Source organism: Peromyscus californicus, unplaced genomic scaffold (genome assembly GCF_007827085.1).
Source record: "Peromyscus californicus insignis strain IS unplaced genomic scaffold, ASM782708v3 Scaffold_3__1_contigs__length_106647218, whole genome shotgun sequence".
NCBI classification, from domain to species: Eukaryota; Metazoa; Chordata; class Mammalia; order Rodentia; family Cricetidae; genus Peromyscus; species Peromyscus californicus.
In genome coordinates this window covers 52,196,267-52,215,634 of record NW_026294551.1, presented here as the reverse complement: position 1 = coordinate 52,215,634, position 19,368 = coordinate 52,196,267, and the positions used below count along the sequence as shown (strand labels likewise).

The following is a 19,368-nucleotide window of genomic DNA, read 5'->3' as shown; positions in this document are numbered from 1 at the left end:
GCGCAGGGCTGCCGGAGGGCGGTGGGGGCGGAACGCGGCTGACGCGACACCGGCGGAGGAGAGGCCGGGGGCCCGGCCCGCCCCCGAGGGCAGGCCCCGAGCCCCGGCCCCGCCCCGGCCTTCTGGGGTGTGGGCTCCTCGCTGAGCTCTGCTCCCCGGGCTTGCGAACCCGCGCGGGTGCGGGCACCCGCAGCCAGGGTGAGGGGCCGGGGACGTGGCGCGGCTGAGCTCGGGGACCGGGTCCGGCTGGAGCTGCTCCGCCTTCTGACTTCGGGACACCCAGATTTCGGGATTTCTCTCCTGGGCGGGGAGCGCGCCCTAACTTCCTCATTCCCGCCGGGACCCTAGCTTCCAGCCCATCTGGCCTGACTTTGAGCCCCGCTGTCACCCGGATTCCTCCCTTGGACTTACATCGCCCCAGTTCGAGGCCATCCCAGCTTGGCTAGGTGCTTCTTGGACCTTGGATATGGAATGAGAGGCGGGGCTGTTGGGCTCTGGTTGAAGGACTGCGGGAGGGACTGGGGGTTGCAGGGAGTGGAGGTTAGAGGGGCGTCGGGCTGCTACTATAGAAGTTGGGAGTCAGCTGAATGAGACGGGTGAGGACGGGGGCGTTAGGATGGGGAAAGGGGTGTTCCTGTATGGGCGAGTCCCTTTCTGAGGCTTCCTCATATTCCTAGGATGACTGCAACCCCGGAGAACCTCTTTCCCTATGGGGACTACCTGGACTCCAGCCAGTTACACATGGAGCCAGATGAGGTTGACACTCTGAGGGAAGGAGAGGATCCAGGTACATTTGGAGATTGGCCCCCAGGGAGGGGAGGATAGGGATCTGGGGCCTCTTAAGAGCTATACCCTTGGGCCTTTTTTTTTTCCCCTCCCAGCTGATCGAATGCACCCCTTTCTGGCCATCTACGACCTTCAGCCTCTGAAAGTGCACCCGTTGGTGTTTGCTCCTGGAGTTCCGGTTACAGCCCAGGTGGTGGGCACCGAAAGATACGCCAGTGGATCCAAGGTGGCTGGGCTGGTACCAGGGAGGGTGGGAGACGGGAGGTCTGGCCAAAGTGGAGGGATGGGTTGGGCCGGAAGACCCGGAAGACATGACTTTGGGAATTCTCATACCCCAGGTGGGAACCTGTACTCTATATTCTGTCCGCCTGACTCATGGTGACTTCAGCTGGACAACCAAGAAGAAATTCCGACATTTTCAGGAGCTGCATCGGGACCTCCAGAGACACAAAGTCTTAATGAGTCTGCTCCCTCTGGCCCGGTGAGTGGGACTAGACTGCTTCCTGTGTAAGGCAGATATTCCTCACCCCATGGCGGCCTTCACTCCAGTCTGCCAGTCTCAACTCCAGCTTACCGAAACCTTTTCTCCCCCAAGGCATTTTCCCTCCCCCTGCTCTGTGCTGGGCCCCCTCCCTGGACCCTGGTTCCCAGGAAACTTTCCCTGCCTGGTTCTCTCTGTCCATCGTACTGTGCCAGCGTTTCAGCCAGGCGGGATGCCCAAAATGTCCTTGGCAACACCCCACCCCACTTGCTTCCGTTCCCAGGATAGAGACCCCTTCTTCTGCCAGCCTTTCTCCCACTCCAAGGCCCCGTCTCCAGGGTGTCAGGCACTAGCCTGCGGGCCCTTCCCTGAGCCTTCTCTCATCTCTGTAGCTTTGCCGTGGCCTATTCTCCAGCCAGAGAGGCAGCCAATGAGGACATTCCCTCCCTACCCCGAGGAGGTTCTGAGGGCTCCACCAGACACACAGCCAGCAAGCAGGTATGACCCAACACCAGGTCCTATAGCAGAATGTGTCGCATGCACAAAGCTCTGGCTTCATCTGTTTCTTTCCCTTCCCATTCAGAAATACCTGGAAAATTACCTAAATCGCCTCCTGACCATGTCTTTTTACCGAAATTACCATGCCATGGTAAGGTCCAGGGTCTAGGGTCTAGATGCTTGGGTGTTGGGTGTGTGAGTCCCCGCCCCCAATAACACAAGGTCTTACTGTGTAACACTGGCTGGCCTGGCACTAACTCTGTAGACCAGGCTGGCTTTGAACTGACAGAGATCTACCTGCCTCTGCCTCACAAGTGCTGGGAGTAAAAGCATGTGCCATCATGTCCTAGGATGCCTGGGCTTTTTAAAGTAGATGAGGATCTTCGGATCCCCAGGGGACAAAGGGGTAGAGTTAGTAGGGCTGAGGGGCTGAAAGCCAAGTCTCCCCCTGAGCTTATTTCTTCCTCTACAGACGGAATTTCTAGAAGTCAGTCAACTTTCCTTTATCCCAGACCTCGGCTCCAAAGGACTGTGAGTGTGGGAACCCCTTGCCCAGCCTCCTTCAGGCATCACTCCCCATCTACCTGCTTGAAAAACTAAACACGTAGTACAGGTGTCTAGAGTCCCCAGCTCTCCTGATTGTCCCCATAGGGAAGGGGTGATCCGGAAGCGCTCAGGCGGGCATCGAGTTCCTGGCTTTACCTGCTGTGGCCGAGACCAAGTTTGTTATCAGTGGTCCAAGAGGTGAGGGCTGGAGCTGAGCAGGGATCAGTGGACAGGTGAAGAGGGAGGTCTGGAGGACCTGAAGCGTCTACACAGCCCTTCTCCTCCAGGTGGCTGGTGGTGAAGGACTCCTTCCTGCTGTACATGCGCCTGGAGACCGGCACCATCTCATTTGTTCAGCTCTTCGACCCCGGCTTTGAGGTGCAGGTGGGGAAAAGGAGCACAGAGGCGCGGTATGGGGTGAGGATCAACACCTCCCACAGGTAAGGCCTCCCGGTGTGAGAGCCTTCTGTGGCCTTGAGGGGAGGTGAGCTGGAGACACCATGGGGGAGAGGAAGGCTCTTCAGTCCTCCATGCCCTGGTCCAGCCAGAGCTTTGAATCAGGGAACTGGTCTATCCATATATTTAGGATAGTCCCAGAGTAAGGGCCTGTAGTGCAGGGGCTTGGACTAAATGGGGATGGGGTGGAGGCTGGAGAGAGAAGAGAGAGCAGTATTCTTGCAGAGGCCCCAAGTTCTGTTCCTTGCACCCATGTAGGATGGCATATGCCCACTGGTAACTCCAGCTCCAGGGAGGCTGATGCTCTCTTTTGGATTCTGTGGGCATCTTCACTCACACTTGCACACACACACACACACACACACACACACACACACACACACACTAAAAACTTGTAAAAAAAAAAAAAAAAAGGAGCCGGACATGGTAGTGCACACCTGTAATCCCAGCCCTTGGGAGGCTGAGCCAGGAGGATTGGCCCTGCAGAGCCTGAGCTCTGTAGTGAAGCTCTGCCTTAAAAAGGGAGAGAATTTGCCACGCGGTGGTGGCACATGCCCTTAATCCCAGCATTCGGGAGGCAGAGGCAGGCGGATCACTGTGATACCCGGATAGGCAGGACTGTTTCACAGAGAAACCCTGTCCTGAAAAACTTAAAAAAAAAAAAAAAAAAAGAAGAAGGGAGAGAGGGAGGGAGGGAAGGAAGAAGGGAGGGAGAGAGAGAAGGAAACTAAATTCCATTTGTTCATTCAACAATGTTGTTGTTGAATGAGTGCCTAACTGGGAACCCAACTATGAATAACACAGATATCCACACTATGTCTGTGGACTGCAGCTTAGGGGCTAATGGGGGAATTAAGAGAAGGTAATAGTCCAGAGGGGGAGTCTCTGGGCAGGACTGTCGGCTGAAGGAGAGGGATTAGTAGTACAGCTTCTGTTTCTGTCCAGGTCCCTGATTCTCAAATGCGGCAGCTACCGGCAGGCACGGTGGTGGGGCCAGGAGATCACGGAGCTGGCACAGGGTCCAGGCAGAGATTTTCTTCAGCTCCATCGGCATGACAGCTATGCCCCACCCCGGCCCGGCACCATGGCCCGGTGGTGAGACCCTGATGTCCTTTTTGGGCTTCTGTGTGGCTTTCTTTGGTATTCTCTGAGTTCATGATCCTCCCTTTTATCTCCTCTGACCTCATGACCCTACTTTTGTATCTCTCATCTCTCTGACCCCTGAACCCCCTTAACCACATTGATTTGTCTGCTTCCCCTTGATCTTCTAACTTGGCCCTCGCCTCTGTCCTCTTACCTCCCTGATTCTTAGGAGCATGTTAACCCCAGGAAGCTCCCCTCCCAAATCGTTTTGATTTGTTCTATCCCTTAAATACTTAATAAGCATTTAAATCTTAAGCACTTGCTATGTGCTCCGTCCGGTACTGGCAATAAGACACAGGCTTCTCTGGTTTAGGGAGGGAGGTGATCTAATGATAAAACAATGTGAACTCACCACATGGGTGGTAGATGTAGGGAAGGGTGTACAGAGGGGAGCACCTGCCCCAGGAAGGCTGTGAGGACAGGCTTCCAGAAGGCATAGCCCTCAGGTTTCTTTAGTAAGATACAGTGCAGAAGAGCGGTCCAGGCTGAAGGCCCGGAAGCTGGATGTGTTGGTGAAGAGGGGGACTGATCACAGCTGAAGAGCGGGGGTGGGGGTGGGGGTGGGGGGGGTGGGGGGGGTGGGGGCGGGGTGTGCAGTCAGAACCTGTGAGTCCGTAGCTCCAGATCTGAGTCCAGCATGCTCAGCCAGGAGGTTGAACTTCTTCATAGGCAAAAGTGGGCGTGAGAGGAAATTTTTCTTAGAAGTGGTGTTGAGGTTTTATTTTTTTATTTAATTGCCTTACTTTTGCAGTATTGGGGATTAAACCTGGGGTGCTACATATGCTAGGCAAGCATTCTACCACTAAGCTAAAGTGTATGTGTGTGTGTGTGTGTGTGTGTGTGTGTAAATCAGAGATTGACCTTCGGTGTCTTCCTCTATCATTCTCCATTTTTTTTTTTTTTTTTTTTTTTTGGTTTTTCGAGACAGGGTTTCTCTGTGTAGCTTTGCGCCTTTTCATTCTCCATTTTTAAAAGTTTGATTTTATTATTTTGTGTGTGGGTGTTTTGTGTGCATGTATAGCTGGGCACCACATACATGCAGTGTGCCCTAGAGGCTAGACAAAGGCGTGGGACCCCCTGGAACTGGAGTTATGGATGGTTGTGAGCCACCATATGGGTGCTGGGAATCAAACTTGGGTCTTCTGCAAGAACAAGTGCTCTTAACCATTGCACCATGTCTGCAGCACCTCCATTTTAATTTTGAGACAGTGTCTCTCATTGAACCTGGAGCTGATTTGGCTAGACTGGCCAGGCAGCAAGCCCCTAAGATCTGCCAGTCTGTAGCTCTGCCCCAGCACTGGATTTATAGACATGCACTGCTCTGCCTGGCTTTCTTATTTTGGTGCTGAGGATCTGAACTCAGGTCATCATGCTCGCACAGCAAGCCCCTTAAGCCATTGAACCCAGCACCCCGTTACCTTTTTCTTTTCTTGTTTGTTGGTGTGTGTATGTCTGGTGTGTGTGTACATGTTAGTGTGTGCAGGTGTGTGGGAACAAGTGTACATGTGCACGTGAAAACCTGAGGACAGCTGAGATTTTCCTCAGTAACTCCTCACCTTAGTTTTCACTGACTTGTTTGTCTACTTGCTTATTTTTAAGTGTGTGAGTGTTTTACCTGCGTGTATGTGTGCACACGCACCATGCGTGTGCTTGGTGCTCAGTGGTGCCAGAAGAGAGGTATCAGATCCTTTGGAACTGGAGTTACCGATGGTTGTGAGCAACCATGTAGGTGGGTGCTGGGAACCAAACCTGGGCCCTCTGCAAGAGCAGTAGGCACTTTTAACTGCTGAGATATCTCTCTAGCTCCAATCCACTTTTTTTTTTTTTTTTGAGATAGGGTCTCGCTGAACCTAGAACTTACTGATTTAACAGTAGTGGCTAGCAAGCAGGCTCTAGGGATCTGCCTGTGTCTGCCTCCCCAGTGATGGGCCAACAGACATGTGCTAACCTCATTTTGTTTGTTTTTGTAACTCTTGCTAGCTTGGAACTCACTATGTAGACCAGGCTGGCCTGGAACTCACAGAGATTCTCTTGGTTCTGGTTCAAGAGTGGTAGGATTGGGGCTGGAGAGATGGCTCAGTGGTTAAGAGCACTGGCTGCTCTTCCAGAGGTCCTGAGTTCTATTCCCAGCAACCACATGGTGGCTCACAACCATCTGTAATGAGATCTGGTGTTCTCTTCTCACCTGCAGGCAGAACATTGTGTACATAATACACAAATGAATCTTTAAAAAAAAAAAAAGAGTGGTAGGATTAAAGGTATGTGCTACCAGTGTGGGTCCTGGGGATCTGAACTCAGGTCCTCAAACTTAAGAAGGAAGCGTTTTACTGAATGAGTCATTTCTCCACCCCTTCCCCTCCCATCTTTTTTAAAAACTGTTTTGTTTGTTTACTTCTTTTAAAGATAGTGTTTCATGTAGTTCAACCTGGCCTTCAACATTTGCTTCTTCTTGCCTCAGTTTCCCTGAGTAGCAGCAGTGATAGGCCTGGACCAGGAGCCCTGCCTATTTGTTATTTATTCATTCATTCTTGGTTTTCTGAGACAGGATCTCATGTAGTACAGGATTACTGTGTAGTCAATGATGACCTTGACCACCTGACCCCCCTGCCTCCACCTCCCAAGTGCTGGGATTGAAGGCATGTGCCACCATATGTGGCTGTGTATTTATTTTATGTGTGCAGCATGGGTAGGGTCTCACTTTGATGTAGCTCCAGCAGAACTGGAAGTCAAAATGTAAATCAAGCTGGGCTTGATCTTGTGGTGATTCTCCTGCTTCTGCCTCGTGAGTACGGGCTTTAGGTGTGCACCATTAGACCTGGTCTATTTAAGACAGGCCTGACTATGTGGTATAAAATGGCCTGGAATTTGCAAATCCTGCTTCAACCTTCCAAGTACTGGGATTACAGGTGCATGCTACCACATATGGCTGAGACTTGTTTTTATTTTATGTGTTTTGCATGTACGTCCGTGTACCACATGCATGCCTGGTGTCCATGGAGGCCAGAATAAGGCATTGTATTCCCCTGGAACTGGAGTTAAACACTGTTGCAGACGGGGTGGTGGTGCATACCTGTAATCCCAAGCAGAGGCAGGGAGATCTCTATGAGTTCAAGGCCAGCCTGGTCTACAGAGCAAGTTCCAGAATGGTCAAGGCTACACAGAGAAACCCTGTCTTGAAAAAAAACCAAAACCAAACAAAAACTGTTGCAAACTGCCATGTGGGTCCTGGGAACTGAACCTGGGTCCTCTGGAAGAACAACCAGTGCTCTTAGCCACTGAGGCATCTCTCTGACCCTGCTTTATTTTTAATACACTAGTAATAGGCACTATTTATGTAGAGCTTACTGTGTGCCAGGAATGAAGCATGTTTCATATGGTAACCTATTGGATCCTCTGAACACTTTCCAGGCAAGTTCAGTTGTTATCTTGGTTTTATCCATGAGAAAATGGAGGCAAGGACATGCTGGGTAACTTACCCAGGGTCCTACAGCTTGGGAACAGTGGAACTGGGATTTGCATGTAAGCAGCTGGGAGTCAAGACTGCTCTTTACCACCACCCTCCTAGACTGAGAAGTCAAATGAAAGGGTGTAGCTTGGTGGTAGAATATTTGCTTATCACCAGGGAGACCCTGAACTTGGTCCCCAGCACTTAGGGAAAAAGAGTTGAGCAGTACAGTAACGTGTAAGTAAAAAAAATTCTAACTAGATGTGATGGTGGCTGCCAGTAATCCCAGCACTTGAGAGACAGGAGGATTGACATAAGTTTGAGGACAGCCTGGACACAGAGTACGAGGCCAGCCAGGGCAAGAGCTAACCTTTTTTTTTTTTTTTTTTTTAATTTGGCAATACCATTCAGTTCTACATATCAGCCACGGATTCCCTTGTTCTCCCCCCTCCCGTCCCCCTCACCTTCCCCCCAGCCCCCCCCCCTCCATTCCCATTTCCTCCAGGGCAAAGCCTTCCCCACAGACTGAGGTCAACCTGGTAGACTCAGTCCAGGTAGCTCTAGTCCCCTCCTCCCAGGCCGAGCCAAGCAATCCTGCATAGGCCCCAGGTTTCAAACAGCCAACTCATGCAATGAGCACAGGACCTGGTCCCACTGCCTGGATGCCTCCCAAACAGATCAAGCCAATCAACTGTCTCACCCATTCGGAGGGCCTGATCCAGTGTGGACCCCTCAGCCATTGGTTCATAGTTCATGTGTTTCCATTCATTTGGCTATTTGTCCCTGTGCTTTATCCAACCTTGGTCTCAACAATTCTCACTCATATAAACCCTCCTCATTCTCGCTAATTGGACTCCCAGAGCTCCACTTGGGGCCTAGCCATGGATCTCTGCATCCAGATCCCTCAGTAGTTGGATGAGGTTTCTAGCACAACAATTAGGGTGTTTGGCCATCCCATCACCAGAGTAGGTCAGTTCGGGCTGTCTCTCGACCATTGCCAGCAGTCTGTTGTGGGGGTATCTTTGTGGATTTCTGTGGGCCTCTCTAGCACTTTGCTTCTTCCTATTCTCATGTGGTCTTCATTTACCATGGTCTCCTATTCCTTGTTCTCCCTCTCTGTTGTTGATCCAGCTGGGATCTCCCGCTCCCCCAAGCTCTCTTTACCTCGACCCTCACCTTTCACTACCCCCACTCACATCCAGGTTGTTCATGTAGATCTCATCCATTTCTCTGTCATTGGGCGATCCCTGTGTCTTTCTTGGGGTCCTGTTTTTCAGGTAGCCTCCCTGGTGATGTGAGTAGCAGACAAGTCATCCTTGTTCTATGTCTAGTATCCTGCTATGAGTGAGTACATACCATGTTTGTCTTTCTGAGTCTGGGTTACCTCACTCAGGATGATTTTTTCTAGATCCATCCATTTGTCTGCAAACCTCATGATGTCATTGTTTTTCTCTGCTGAGTAGTATTCCATTGTGTATATGTACCACATTTTGTTTATCCATTCTTCAGTTGAAGGGCATCTAGGTTGTTTCCATGTTCTGGCTATTACAAACAATGCTGATATGAACATAGCTAAACAAGTGCTCTTATGGTGTGGTTGAGCATTCCTTGGGTATATGCCCAAGAGTGGTATAGCTGGATCTTGGGGGAGATGGATTCCCAATTTTCTAAGAAAGCGCCATATTGATTTCCAAAGTGGTTGTACAAGCTTGCATTCCCACCAGCAGTGGAGGAGAGTTCCCCTAGCTCCACATCCTCTCCAGCATAAGGTGTCTTCAGTGTTTTTGATCTTAGCCATTCTGACAGGCGTAAGGTGGTATCTCAGAGTTGTTTTGATTTGCATTTCCCTGATGATTAGGGATGTTGAGCAATTCCTTAAATGTCTTTCGGCCATTTGAGTTTCCTCTGTTGAGAATTCTCTGTTTAGTTCTATAGCCCATTTCTTAATTGGACTGTTGGGCATTTTGATGTCTAATTTCTTGAGTTCCTTATATATTCTGGATATCAGTCCTCTGTCAGATGTGGGGTTGGTGAAGATCTTTTCCCATTCTGTAGGCTGTCGCTTTGCCTTGTTGACTGTATCCTTTGAAGAGCTAATCTTAAAATACAAACAAACAATCTAAAAATACAAACACAAAACAATTGTGATCACTACTCTTTACCCCGCCCCTGCTGTTGTATAGCCCCTCCAATCAGTTGCATCTCTCTTTCCAGAGGTGACCCTTGGCAACAGTTCTGTGTCCTCCATCATCACCTGCATATCCATGTACTCATGTACACATGTTACCTTTTACTTTAACGGACATGGGATTGTCAACTCTATTTTGTGCTTATTTTTCTTCTGTTTAAAGATGGCTCAGTGGTTAAGAGCACTGACTGCTCTTCTAGAAGACCCAGGTTCAGTTCTCAGCACCCACATGGCAGTTCACAACTGTTCGTAACTCCAGTTCCAGGGGACCTAACACCCTCACACAGATGTGCTTGCAAAACACCAATGCACATTAAATAAAATCTTTAAAAAAAAAAGGACATTTAGCCGGGCGATGGGGGTGCACACCTTTAATCTCAGCACTCAGGAGGCAGAGCCAGGCGGATCTCTGTGAGTTCGAGGCCAGTCTGGTCTACAGAATGAGTTTCAGGACAGGCTCCAAAACTACACATAGAAACCCTGTCTTGAACACCCACCCCCCAAAAAAAACTGGAAATTTAGGGTTTTTTCTTTCTGTCTTTAAGATAACATCCCCCATAAACATAAACATGATCTTTGCCTAAATATTTAGAATATGTATTCCTAGAAATACAATCACTGGCTGTTGAAATGGCTCAGCAGGTAAAGGCACTTTGCCAAGCTTCATGACCTGAGTTTGGTCCCTGAGATCCACACAGTGTAAGACTACTGACCCCCTGAAATTGTCCCTGGCCTTCACAGTTGTGCTGTGAAACATGTACCTTCCCCCAAATAAATCAATGTAATAAAATTTTTTTTAAAGATACAAGCTAGGTATGATGCCCTACACCTTTAATCCCAGCACTAGGGAGGCAGAGGCAGGTATATCTCTGTGAGTTCAAGTCCAGCCTGGTCTACATAGATGGTTTCAGAGTAGCAGGCTGTAGAGTGAGATCCCGTCAAAAAACAAAACAAATAAAAACAAAAAAGTTACTATATGTATTTAATGGCATTAAAGAGTATGTATTGGGGCCGGGCGGTGGTGGCGCACGCCTTTAATCCCAGCACTCGGGAGGCAGAGCCAGGAGGATCTCTATGAGTTCGAGGCCAGCCTGGACTACCAAGTGAGTTCCAGGAAAGGCGCAAAGCTACACAGAGAAACCCTGTCTCGAAAAATCAAAAAAAAAAAAAAAAAAAAAAAAAAAAAGAGTATGTATTGGAAAAAAAATTGAGGTTTATGTTGGCCGGATGTAGCTCAACAGTAGAGTACTGTCATGTACGAAGTACTGAATTCAATCCCCAAACAGTTCAGAAAACAACAACAACAAAAAACAGTATGTGTTTTTAACATTGTGATTGATACTGTGGACTCATCTTCTAAAAAGTCAATATAGTCAACTGGGCGTGGTGGTGTAATGCCATCACTCAGAGGCTTGGACCGTAGGGTCAAAGCTTCAAGGCCAGCCTGGACTACAGTGAGACCCTGTCTCAAAATACCTGGAAAAAGGTCAATAACCAGTTCCCGTGGTCTGTGAGAATCCCCGCTTCTCCATACCCTGATGCTGTGTTACAGATGGTTTTCTTTCCTGGTTTGGTTTGGTTTTGTTGAAACAGGTCTCATGTAGTCCAGGCTGGCCTGGGCTTCACAGCAGTCTTCCTGCCTCGCCCTGCTGCATGCCGAGATGATAGACACAGAGCACGGCAGAGGCACTGGTTCCTTTTCAAAATTAGTTTTAAGTCAGGCGTGGCAGTGCACGCCTTTAGTCCCAGCACTTGCAAGGCAGAGGCAGTCGGATCTGTGAGTTGGAAGCCAGTCTGATCTACATAGTGAGTTCAAGGACAGCCAGGGCTACTTATTTAATTTTAATTTCTTGGGATTATACATTGTGTATGTGAGATATATATATATCTCCTCCACCACCTTCTCTTCTTCTTTTTTTTTTTGAGACAAGGTCTCACTATGTAGCCCGGGCTGACCTGGAAATCGCTGCGTAGACCAGGCTGGCCTTGAACTCAGATCCGCCTGCCTCTGCCTCCCAAGTGCTAGAATTGAAGTCATGTGCTACCGAGTCCAACTTTTTTGGTATTTTGGAGGCCGAGTCTTAGTATGTAGCCCAAGCTTGTTTCAAACTTTCAGTAATCCTCTGGCCTGAGCCTGGGATTACAGGCCCGTGCGCCACACCCTGCCCTCATTTCTTATCAGTGAGTGAACTGAGCATTTCCCCTCTGACTGACCATCCTGACATCTGCTGTGAACTGTCAATCTTTGCTCACTCTTCAGCTGGCGTCCATGTTTCTCTCTTCATTTGCCGCTGCCTATTGTTTTGCTGAAGCTACTTTACGTGTGGTGTATGCATCTTTGCGATCTCTGGCCAGTTTCTCTAATTTATTGTGCTTTGTCATTTTTATTTAGCTCACACTGGCACATCACACTGGTTAATCCCACCTGATGTGTTCGATGCACTCTAACCTCTCTGATCATTCCTGACCTCTGACCCTGCCGTCACCTCTGACCCATGACTATCCTCCGGTCTTCACTCTCCAGAACTTTCTGGCTTCTGACCCCCCTGACTTCCTTGGCTTGGCCTCCCCCCAGGTTTGTGAATGGGGCAGGTTACTTTGCTGCTGTGGCAGATGCCATCCTGCGTGCTCGAGAGGAGATTTTCATCACAGACTGGTGGTGAGTGAGGTCAGGTGCCCTGGAGAAGAGGGCGTTGCGGGGGAGGGAGTGGGGGGCAGAGTAGTGCAGGGGGGGGGGCGGGGGGGAGCGGGAGCGGAGAGAGGAGGGGCTGTCTTTAGGGGGGAGGGGGCAGAGTAGCCCACGGGTCAGGGTCGGGGGGGGCTCTCTTCTGCTCAGCTTGCTCCTTACCCACCACCCTGACTTCTAGGTTGAGTCCTGAGATTTACCTGAAGCGTCCAGCCCATTCCGATGACTGGAGACTAGACATCATGCTCAAGAGGAAGGCGGTGAGGACCGGTTGGTTGTGGGTGGGAGTTAATTGGAAGGACTTCAGCAGGAGTCTTCCAAGGAGAAAGTTGGGAATCGGAGGCTTCAGGACCTGGAATCGTACCCCTCCCGATCAGTGTTTGTCAACTATCACCTCCGGGTTCCCTCTTCAGGGTACTCGTATAGACTAGGTTCCCATTACTCAGACCCTTTTGGTACCATCTGGGGGTGTAGATGTCTGTGTCTCTTCCCTGAGGAACGTCACAAGTTTCACTAGAAAAGCATGGCACCTGTTGTGTATCAAGCATTTGTGAGTGCTTTGTTTTTAAGACAGGGTCTCACTCTACAACTTGACTGGCCTGGAACTCACTTTGTAGACCAGGCGGACAAACTCAGAGATCCCACCTGCCTCTGCCTCCTCAGTGCTGGGATCAAAGGCGTGCGCCACCACACCTGGCATTTGTGAATGTTGATGTGAATGTGGACAAGGATTCATGGATGATGGAGGGTGAATGGATAGATGGTAGAAAAGGAAATGGGTGTGGTGGCACCCACCTGTAATTCCAGCACTTGGGAGATGGACACAGGAGGATTAGGAGTTGAAGGTTAGCCTTGGCTATATACTGAGTATATACCAGCTTGGACTAAAGTCTGTGTCTGGAAAGGGGAAAAAAGAACAGGGAGATGGGTGGAAGGATAGGACTTGGGAAGGTGGAGGTGACTGGAAAGAATGATAGACAGTAGTTAAGATGATGAGTAAATAGTCGGGAAGGTGGCTGGCTAGATTATGAAAGGTAGGTGATAGATGAGTGGGTGAGCTGTTTGCTGTAAGCATCATGACGGGTGGGTGCACGTGGGAGAGCACCCAGGAAGGGTGGAGGCATGCAGGAATCCTGGGCATGGGGGTTGGATAGGGGCCACTCAGGGAGAGGCACTAGGATTTGCTTTTCCCACTTACTACCAGGAAGAAGGTGTCCGTGTATCCATCCTGCTGTTTAAGGAAGTGGAACTGGCCTTAGGCATCAACAGTGGCTATAGCAAGAGGATTCTGATGCTGCTGCACCCCAACATAAAGGTGATGTTTGGGCCTGAGTCCCTTCCTACACTACAGCCGCTTCCCATCCTCTCAGCCCTTCCTCTCCCTAAAAACTCTCGTCCTCCATCTTTTCCCACCCTGTCCTCTCACTGAAACCTCCCCCATGGACTCCTCCACCCTACTCTAGGTGATGCGCCACCCAGACCTTGTGACACTGTGGGCCCATCATGAGAAGCTCCTGGTGGTAGACCAAGTAGTGGCTTTCTTGGGGGGGCTGGACCTTGCCTATGGCCGCTGGGATGATGTGCAGTACCGACTGACTGACCTTGGGGACCCCTCGGAACCCGCAGCCTCACAGGTAATTAATTGCCCCAAGGCCATCCTGAACTCCCCCAAACCCAGGCACTCTATGTTGACACCCTTCCCAGTACTGCTGACCTGCAGAGGTCCTCAGCAGTTCAGAGACCCCAGGAAGCTATGTTTGTTATTGTTTCCGAGACAGGGTCTAACTGTAGAGCTCAAGCTATCTAAAACTTGTCATCCCCCTATCTCAGCTTCCAGATGGCTGAGAGTATAGGTATGTGCCACTTTGTCAAGAAATGTCCTTCGGGGGCTGGAGAGCCATCTCTTATGGCTCAGCGGTTAAGAGCACTGGCTGCTCTTCCAGAGGTCCTGAGTTCGGTTCCCAGCAACCACGTGGTGGCTCACAACCATCCGTTATGAGATCTGGTGCCCTCTTCTGGCCTGCAAGCATGCATGTAGGCAGAACACTGTGTACATAATAGATAAATCTTAAAAAAAAAAAAAAAAAAAAAAGAAAAAGAAAAGAAATGTCCTTCAAAATATTGTCATGTGGTCCACATCTGTAATTCCAGCACCAAGAACACTCAGGCAGGAGGATTTCAAGTTTGAAGCCAGGCTGGGACGGACACACACACATACACACACACACACACACACACACACACCTCCCTTTTCCTCCATTTTTACTGACTAACGGCAGCTGAAGGAGGAGACTGGGGAATCAGACTCTGGGGCAGTGCACTTCTCTTCTCTTTGGTCTGACCCCATGACCTCACCTTCCCTGGATGTGGTGTATTCTTCCTGCAGATTCCCACACCAGGGGCAGACCCTGCAGCCACCCCAGACCTGTCCCACAACCGATTCTTCTGGCTGGGAAAGGACTACAGCAATCTCATCACCAAGGACTGGGTGCAGCTGGACCGGCCTTTTGAAGGTGAGGCTCCCTTCCTCAAGGCCTCCAGAAGCTGGCAGCTGGGGCGGGAACTGGGACTGGGACTGAGTGTGGGGTGTAATGAGTCGCGAACAGTGTGGCCTTCCCTCTGGAAGGTTCCTATCGTTTTCATTTTCCTCCTTGTCTTAGTCAGGGTTACTGTTGCTGTGATAAAACACCATGACAAAAAGCAAGTTGGGGAGGAAAGGGTTTATTTGGCTCACACTTCCACATCACTGTTCATCATCAAAGGAAGTCAGGACAGAACTCACACAGGGCAGGAACCTGGAGGCAGGAGCTGATGCAGCGACCATGGAGGGGTGCTGCCTGCTGGCTTGCTCCCTGTGGCTTGCTCAGCCTGCCTTCTTATAGAACCCAGGACCACCACCCCGGGGGTGGTCCTACACACAATGGGCTGGGCCTTCCCCATTCATCACTAATTAGGAAAATGCCCTACAGCCTTGCCCAATCTTATGGAGGCATTTTCTCAGTTGAGGTTCCCTCCTCTCTGATGACTCTAGCTTGAGTCAAGTTGTCAAACCAGCACACTCCTGTCCCACGTATCCCCAACACACCAGCCCTAACGTCTCCCTTAACTCTTCTGGGACTCCCAGATTTTATTGACAGGGAGACCACACCCAGGATGCCATGGAGGGATGTTGGAGTGGTTGTACATGGCACAGCCGCCCGGGACCTTGCCCGGCACTTCATCCAGCGCTGGAACTTCACGAAGGTGCTGACTCTCTCCAGAGGGACTGGAGGGAGGGAGGGAGGGGAAAGCCTGTTTGGGCTTACCACCTTCTGCTGACTCTGCTCTTCCTTCATGGCAGACCACCAAGGCCAAGTACAAGATACCCATGTACCCCTACCTGCTGCCCAAGTCCACCGGCACAGCAAACCATCTCCCTTTCACAATCCCAGGCGGGCAGTGCGCTACTGTGCAGGTGACAGTCCTGACCAGCCAGCCCCTTCCCTCCCTCTCATTAGCCTGTGGCTCTCCTCCTCTCCCTGAGAGCCCCCCTTCCTGGGCTTAAAAACCACATTATATTCACCGCCCCGCAGGTCTTGAGGTCTGTGGACCGATGGTCAGCAGGGACTTTGGAGAACTCCATCCTCAATGCCTACCTCCACACCATCAGAGAGAGTCAGCACTTTCTGTACATTGAGGTCTGCCTGAGGCAGAAATGGAGGGAGAGGATGGGAGGGATGTCCCAGGAGAGGGACTGGGGCTGCCAGCAGGATCCGTCTCAGAGGGGTGGCCTGGCTGGGTGCGTAGCAAATGCAGGACCTGGGACTGGGGCCGGAGGAGGTCAGGGCCAGGATGCCGATGTCTCTCTTTGATCCCCACCCCCAGAACCAGTTCTTCATTAGCTGCTCAGATGGGCGGACAGTTCTCAACAAGGTGGGCGATGAGATTGTGGACAGGATCCTGAAGGCCCACAAGTAAGGTGGAGGTGGGGGCGCTGCATAGGCCCGGATGGAGGGGCCGAGTTCGTTTTGGGGACCATCGCACCTCTGACGGTTGTCTCCCCAGACAGGGGCAGTGCTTCCGGGTCTACGTGCTTTTGCCTTTGCTCCCTGGCTTTGAGGGCGACATCTCAACAGGAGGTGGGAACTCCATCCAGGCCATTCTGCACTTCACTTACAGGTGACCCCTCCCGCACAACCAGGTTCCCGCTTCGCAGCCCCATCCCACGAATATCCTTCCCACCCTCTCCCGATCCCCCGCTGCGGGAGCTTGTGAGGTCTGCCTCTCCCATCTCTTCCCTACCTCCTCCTTCAGCCTCTGCCTCCCTCACCCTTTCTTTTCTCTCAGGACCCTGTGTCGTGGGGAATATTCAATCTTACATCGTCTCAAAGCAGCCAGTGAGTGCTGGGGGTTCAAGCCCTGGATCCCTGGCAGGGAGGCAGCTTGGGTAGCTGGAGTCCTGGGAACTGGGGAAGGAAACTGTCATTCATGCGTGCCCCTTCAGAGTGCCGGTGGCTTTTCGCTGCTGGGAGTGAGAGGTGTGGGATGGAGTCCCAGCCATTCACAGCGGACTGCTCCCGCTTCACCGCCCCTCCCTCATCTCTCTCGTGTACAGTGGGGACAGCGTGGCAGGATTACATGTCCATCTGTGGGCTTCGCACACATGGAGAGCTGGGCGGGCACCTGATTTCTGAGCTCATCTATATCCACAGCAAGCTGCTCATTGCAGATGACAGGACTGTCATCATCGGTCAGTGCTGCACCTGATCCTCTGTCAGGAGGTGGGCTGGGAGGGTCAGAGGGTGATATAGAGTCTGCAGCTGAAGCTCATGGCCCGTGGGGGGGGGGCGGCTTCAGGCTAGTGCTCTGGTAAAGGTGATAAGGTGTTGGGGAGGCCCTCCTGGGCCCAGGTAGACACAGTGTGCCCTTGATCTCATCCCAGGTTCTGCGAACATCAATGACAGGAGCTTGCTGGGGAAACGGGACAGTGAGCTAGCCATACTGATTGAGGATACAGAAATGGAGCCATCCCTCATGGACGGGGTGGAGTACCAGGCAGGCAGGTTTGCCCTGAGTTTGCGGAAGCACTGTTTCAGGTAGGAGTCGGGGAGTGCGGATGGATGTGGGGGCGATGGGAGGGTTTCCTAGAGCTGGTACTAGACTTACCAGACTAATCCAGTTAAGGTATCAGCCAATTAGCAACTTCCTATGTGTGTGTGTTCCTATGTAGCATGGGCTGATCTTGAACTCTTGATCTCCTGCCTCTGCCTTCCAAGTGCTGGGATTATAGGCACATGTTACTATTACCATGCCCAGTTAAAGTAATTTTTTTTTTAATCAAAGTAAAGAAAGATAAATCAAAGCTCCCTCTAGGTTCACTAACCCTTCTTTTCACTGTTTATAGCATCTGTTTTGAAGTAGCAGGAGTTTAGGTTTTCTAAGGAACTTAAGTTGGCCCATTGGTCCCATTCTTCCATAGTGTCATTCTTGGGGCAAATACCCGGCCAGACCTGGATCTCCGAGACCCTGTCTGTGATGACTTCTTCCAGCTGTGGCAAGAAACAGCTGAGAACAATGCCAACATCTATGAGCAGGTAGAAGCTGGGGCAGGTCTGGCCTGAGGAATTGATGGGTTATCCTGTTCAGAGGGAGAGGAGGGTTGGGGAGCATGTCTGATTAGGCTTCCGTAGCCCAGGGGTCCAGCCCCGGCAGCCCAGACTCCTGATCTTCCTAATCTTAATCGGCTCCCGTGTCCTCCCCTCCACCCCAGATCTTCCGCTGCCTGCCGTCCAATGCCACGCGTTCCCTGCGGACTCTCCGGGAGTACGTGGCCGTGGAGCCCTTGGCCACGGTCAGCCCTTCTTTGGCCCAGTCTGAACTCACTCACATCCAGGGCCACCTAGTTCACTTCCCCCTCAAGTTTCTGGAGGATGAGTCCTTGTTGCCCCCACTGGGGAGCAAGGAGGGCATGATACCTTTAGAAGTGTGGACATAGCCAAGGCTTCAGCCTGGCAGCAGCCATAGCCGCCGGGCCCCACTGTGCCTGATCCTTGCCTCAAACCCCGAGTTCCGAGGGCAGTGCCCCTTGATCCCTAGAGAGGACATCTCTGAGGAGTACTAGAGAATCACAGAGGACCTTTACTTGAGAAGTAACCCAAGGGAGCACTCCCCAGCCAGGCCTGGGGGAGGCAGGAGAGAGTTCTAGAGAGGTTTGCCCTCCCACCACCTAGTTCACCACTGCATAAAAGCCTCTCTTACTAGGAGGCCTGAGGTCAAACCTTTCACTCCAGGAAAAGGGGCTCCTGTCCTGGGTCCTTCCTCATCTCACTCTTCCTCCTGCCCTTGAGCCCCCTATGTGCCCCCAGGGCCTCTCCTAGCCCATCACTGCCAAGATGGAGGGAGTATGGAGCCACTTTTGACTGCAGTCCCCCGCCAACGGTGGTGGGGACAACACCATAACGCCCTCCACCCGCCTGCCGACAAACACTAACTTTGTACCAGTTCATCAAACATTTCATAAATAAAAGTGTAGAAAAGGCCCGTGCCTCTTCTTGGCAGAGATGAATGTGTCATAGGCTCTCCCTGCCTGCACAGGACACCCGTCCTCACCTTCTCTCTGCCTCAGTTCTTGGTTCTGTCTTCTGTGTGCACCTCTGTGCTTCTTAGCAGCAGCTTCCAAGTTCATTCACCTAATTCCTGGAGGAAGATCAGGGCCAAACACACGTGCAGGTGCGCACGCGTGTGTGTTTGTGTGTGTGTGTGTGTGTGTGTGTGTGTGTGTGTGTGTGTGTGTGTGTGCGCGCGCGTGCATACATATATTCATAACTTTGTGTATGTCTGAGGTATTTTGCAATTACGAGATGTTGAGCACAGATAGCCACAGAAGCAGGAAGAAACTCAGAGGAGTGAAGGATTTAAGAAGGCTTCGTGGGAGGTATGTGGGGGGTGGTAATGCTTCGATGGGAGGGCATTCATTAGGCTGCTGTCCCAAACTCTGAGTGTAGCCCTCTAGTTCTCTCAAGAAGTGGCCTCTAGGGCCAGCCAAGTGGTTCCTGTCAAGCCTGATGACTTGAGTTCAGTCCCCAAGATCCACGTGGCAGGAGGGAACAGATTCCTGAAAGTTGGACTCGGACCTCCACACACAGGCATTCCTGTGTGCA

At 51.2% G+C, this 19,368-nt stretch overlaps 1 protein-coding gene across 2 annotated transcripts; it reads left to right on the top strand.

The window, feature by feature from the left end:
* The first annotated feature begins 143 nt into the window (after positions 1 to 143).
* On the top strand, positions 144 to 18,767 carry Pld2 (phospholipase D2). Of its 2 annotated transcripts, XM_052756496.1 has the most exons (25): positions 144 to 446; positions 678 to 787; positions 882 to 1,012; positions 1,125 to 1,267; positions 1,660 to 1,765; positions 1,851 to 1,916; positions 2,238 to 2,296; positions 2,417 to 2,509; positions 2,599 to 2,751; positions 3,713 to 3,862; positions 12,119 to 12,202; positions 12,411 to 12,489; positions 13,434 to 13,544; positions 13,693 to 13,863; positions 14,616 to 14,742; positions 15,354 to 15,472; positions 15,570 to 15,683; positions 15,802 to 15,906; positions 16,094 to 16,182; positions 16,274 to 16,387; positions 16,556 to 16,605; positions 16,824 to 16,958; positions 17,151 to 17,304; positions 17,688 to 17,802; positions 17,979 to 18,767. In XM_052756496.1, exons 2-25 carry the CDS (start codon positions 679 to 681, stop codon positions 18,201 to 18,203), a joined length of 2,802 nt encoding a protein of 933 aa, XP_052612456.1. In that variant the 5' UTR covers positions 144 to 446; position 678; the 3' UTR covers positions 18,204 to 18,767. The 2 variants fall into 2 exon arrangements, with proteins under 2 accessions (XP_052612456.1, XP_052612457.1); XM_052756497.1 differs by lacking the exon at positions 2,417 to 2,509.
* The last annotated feature ends 601 nt before the right edge of the window (positions 18,768 to 19,368 follow it).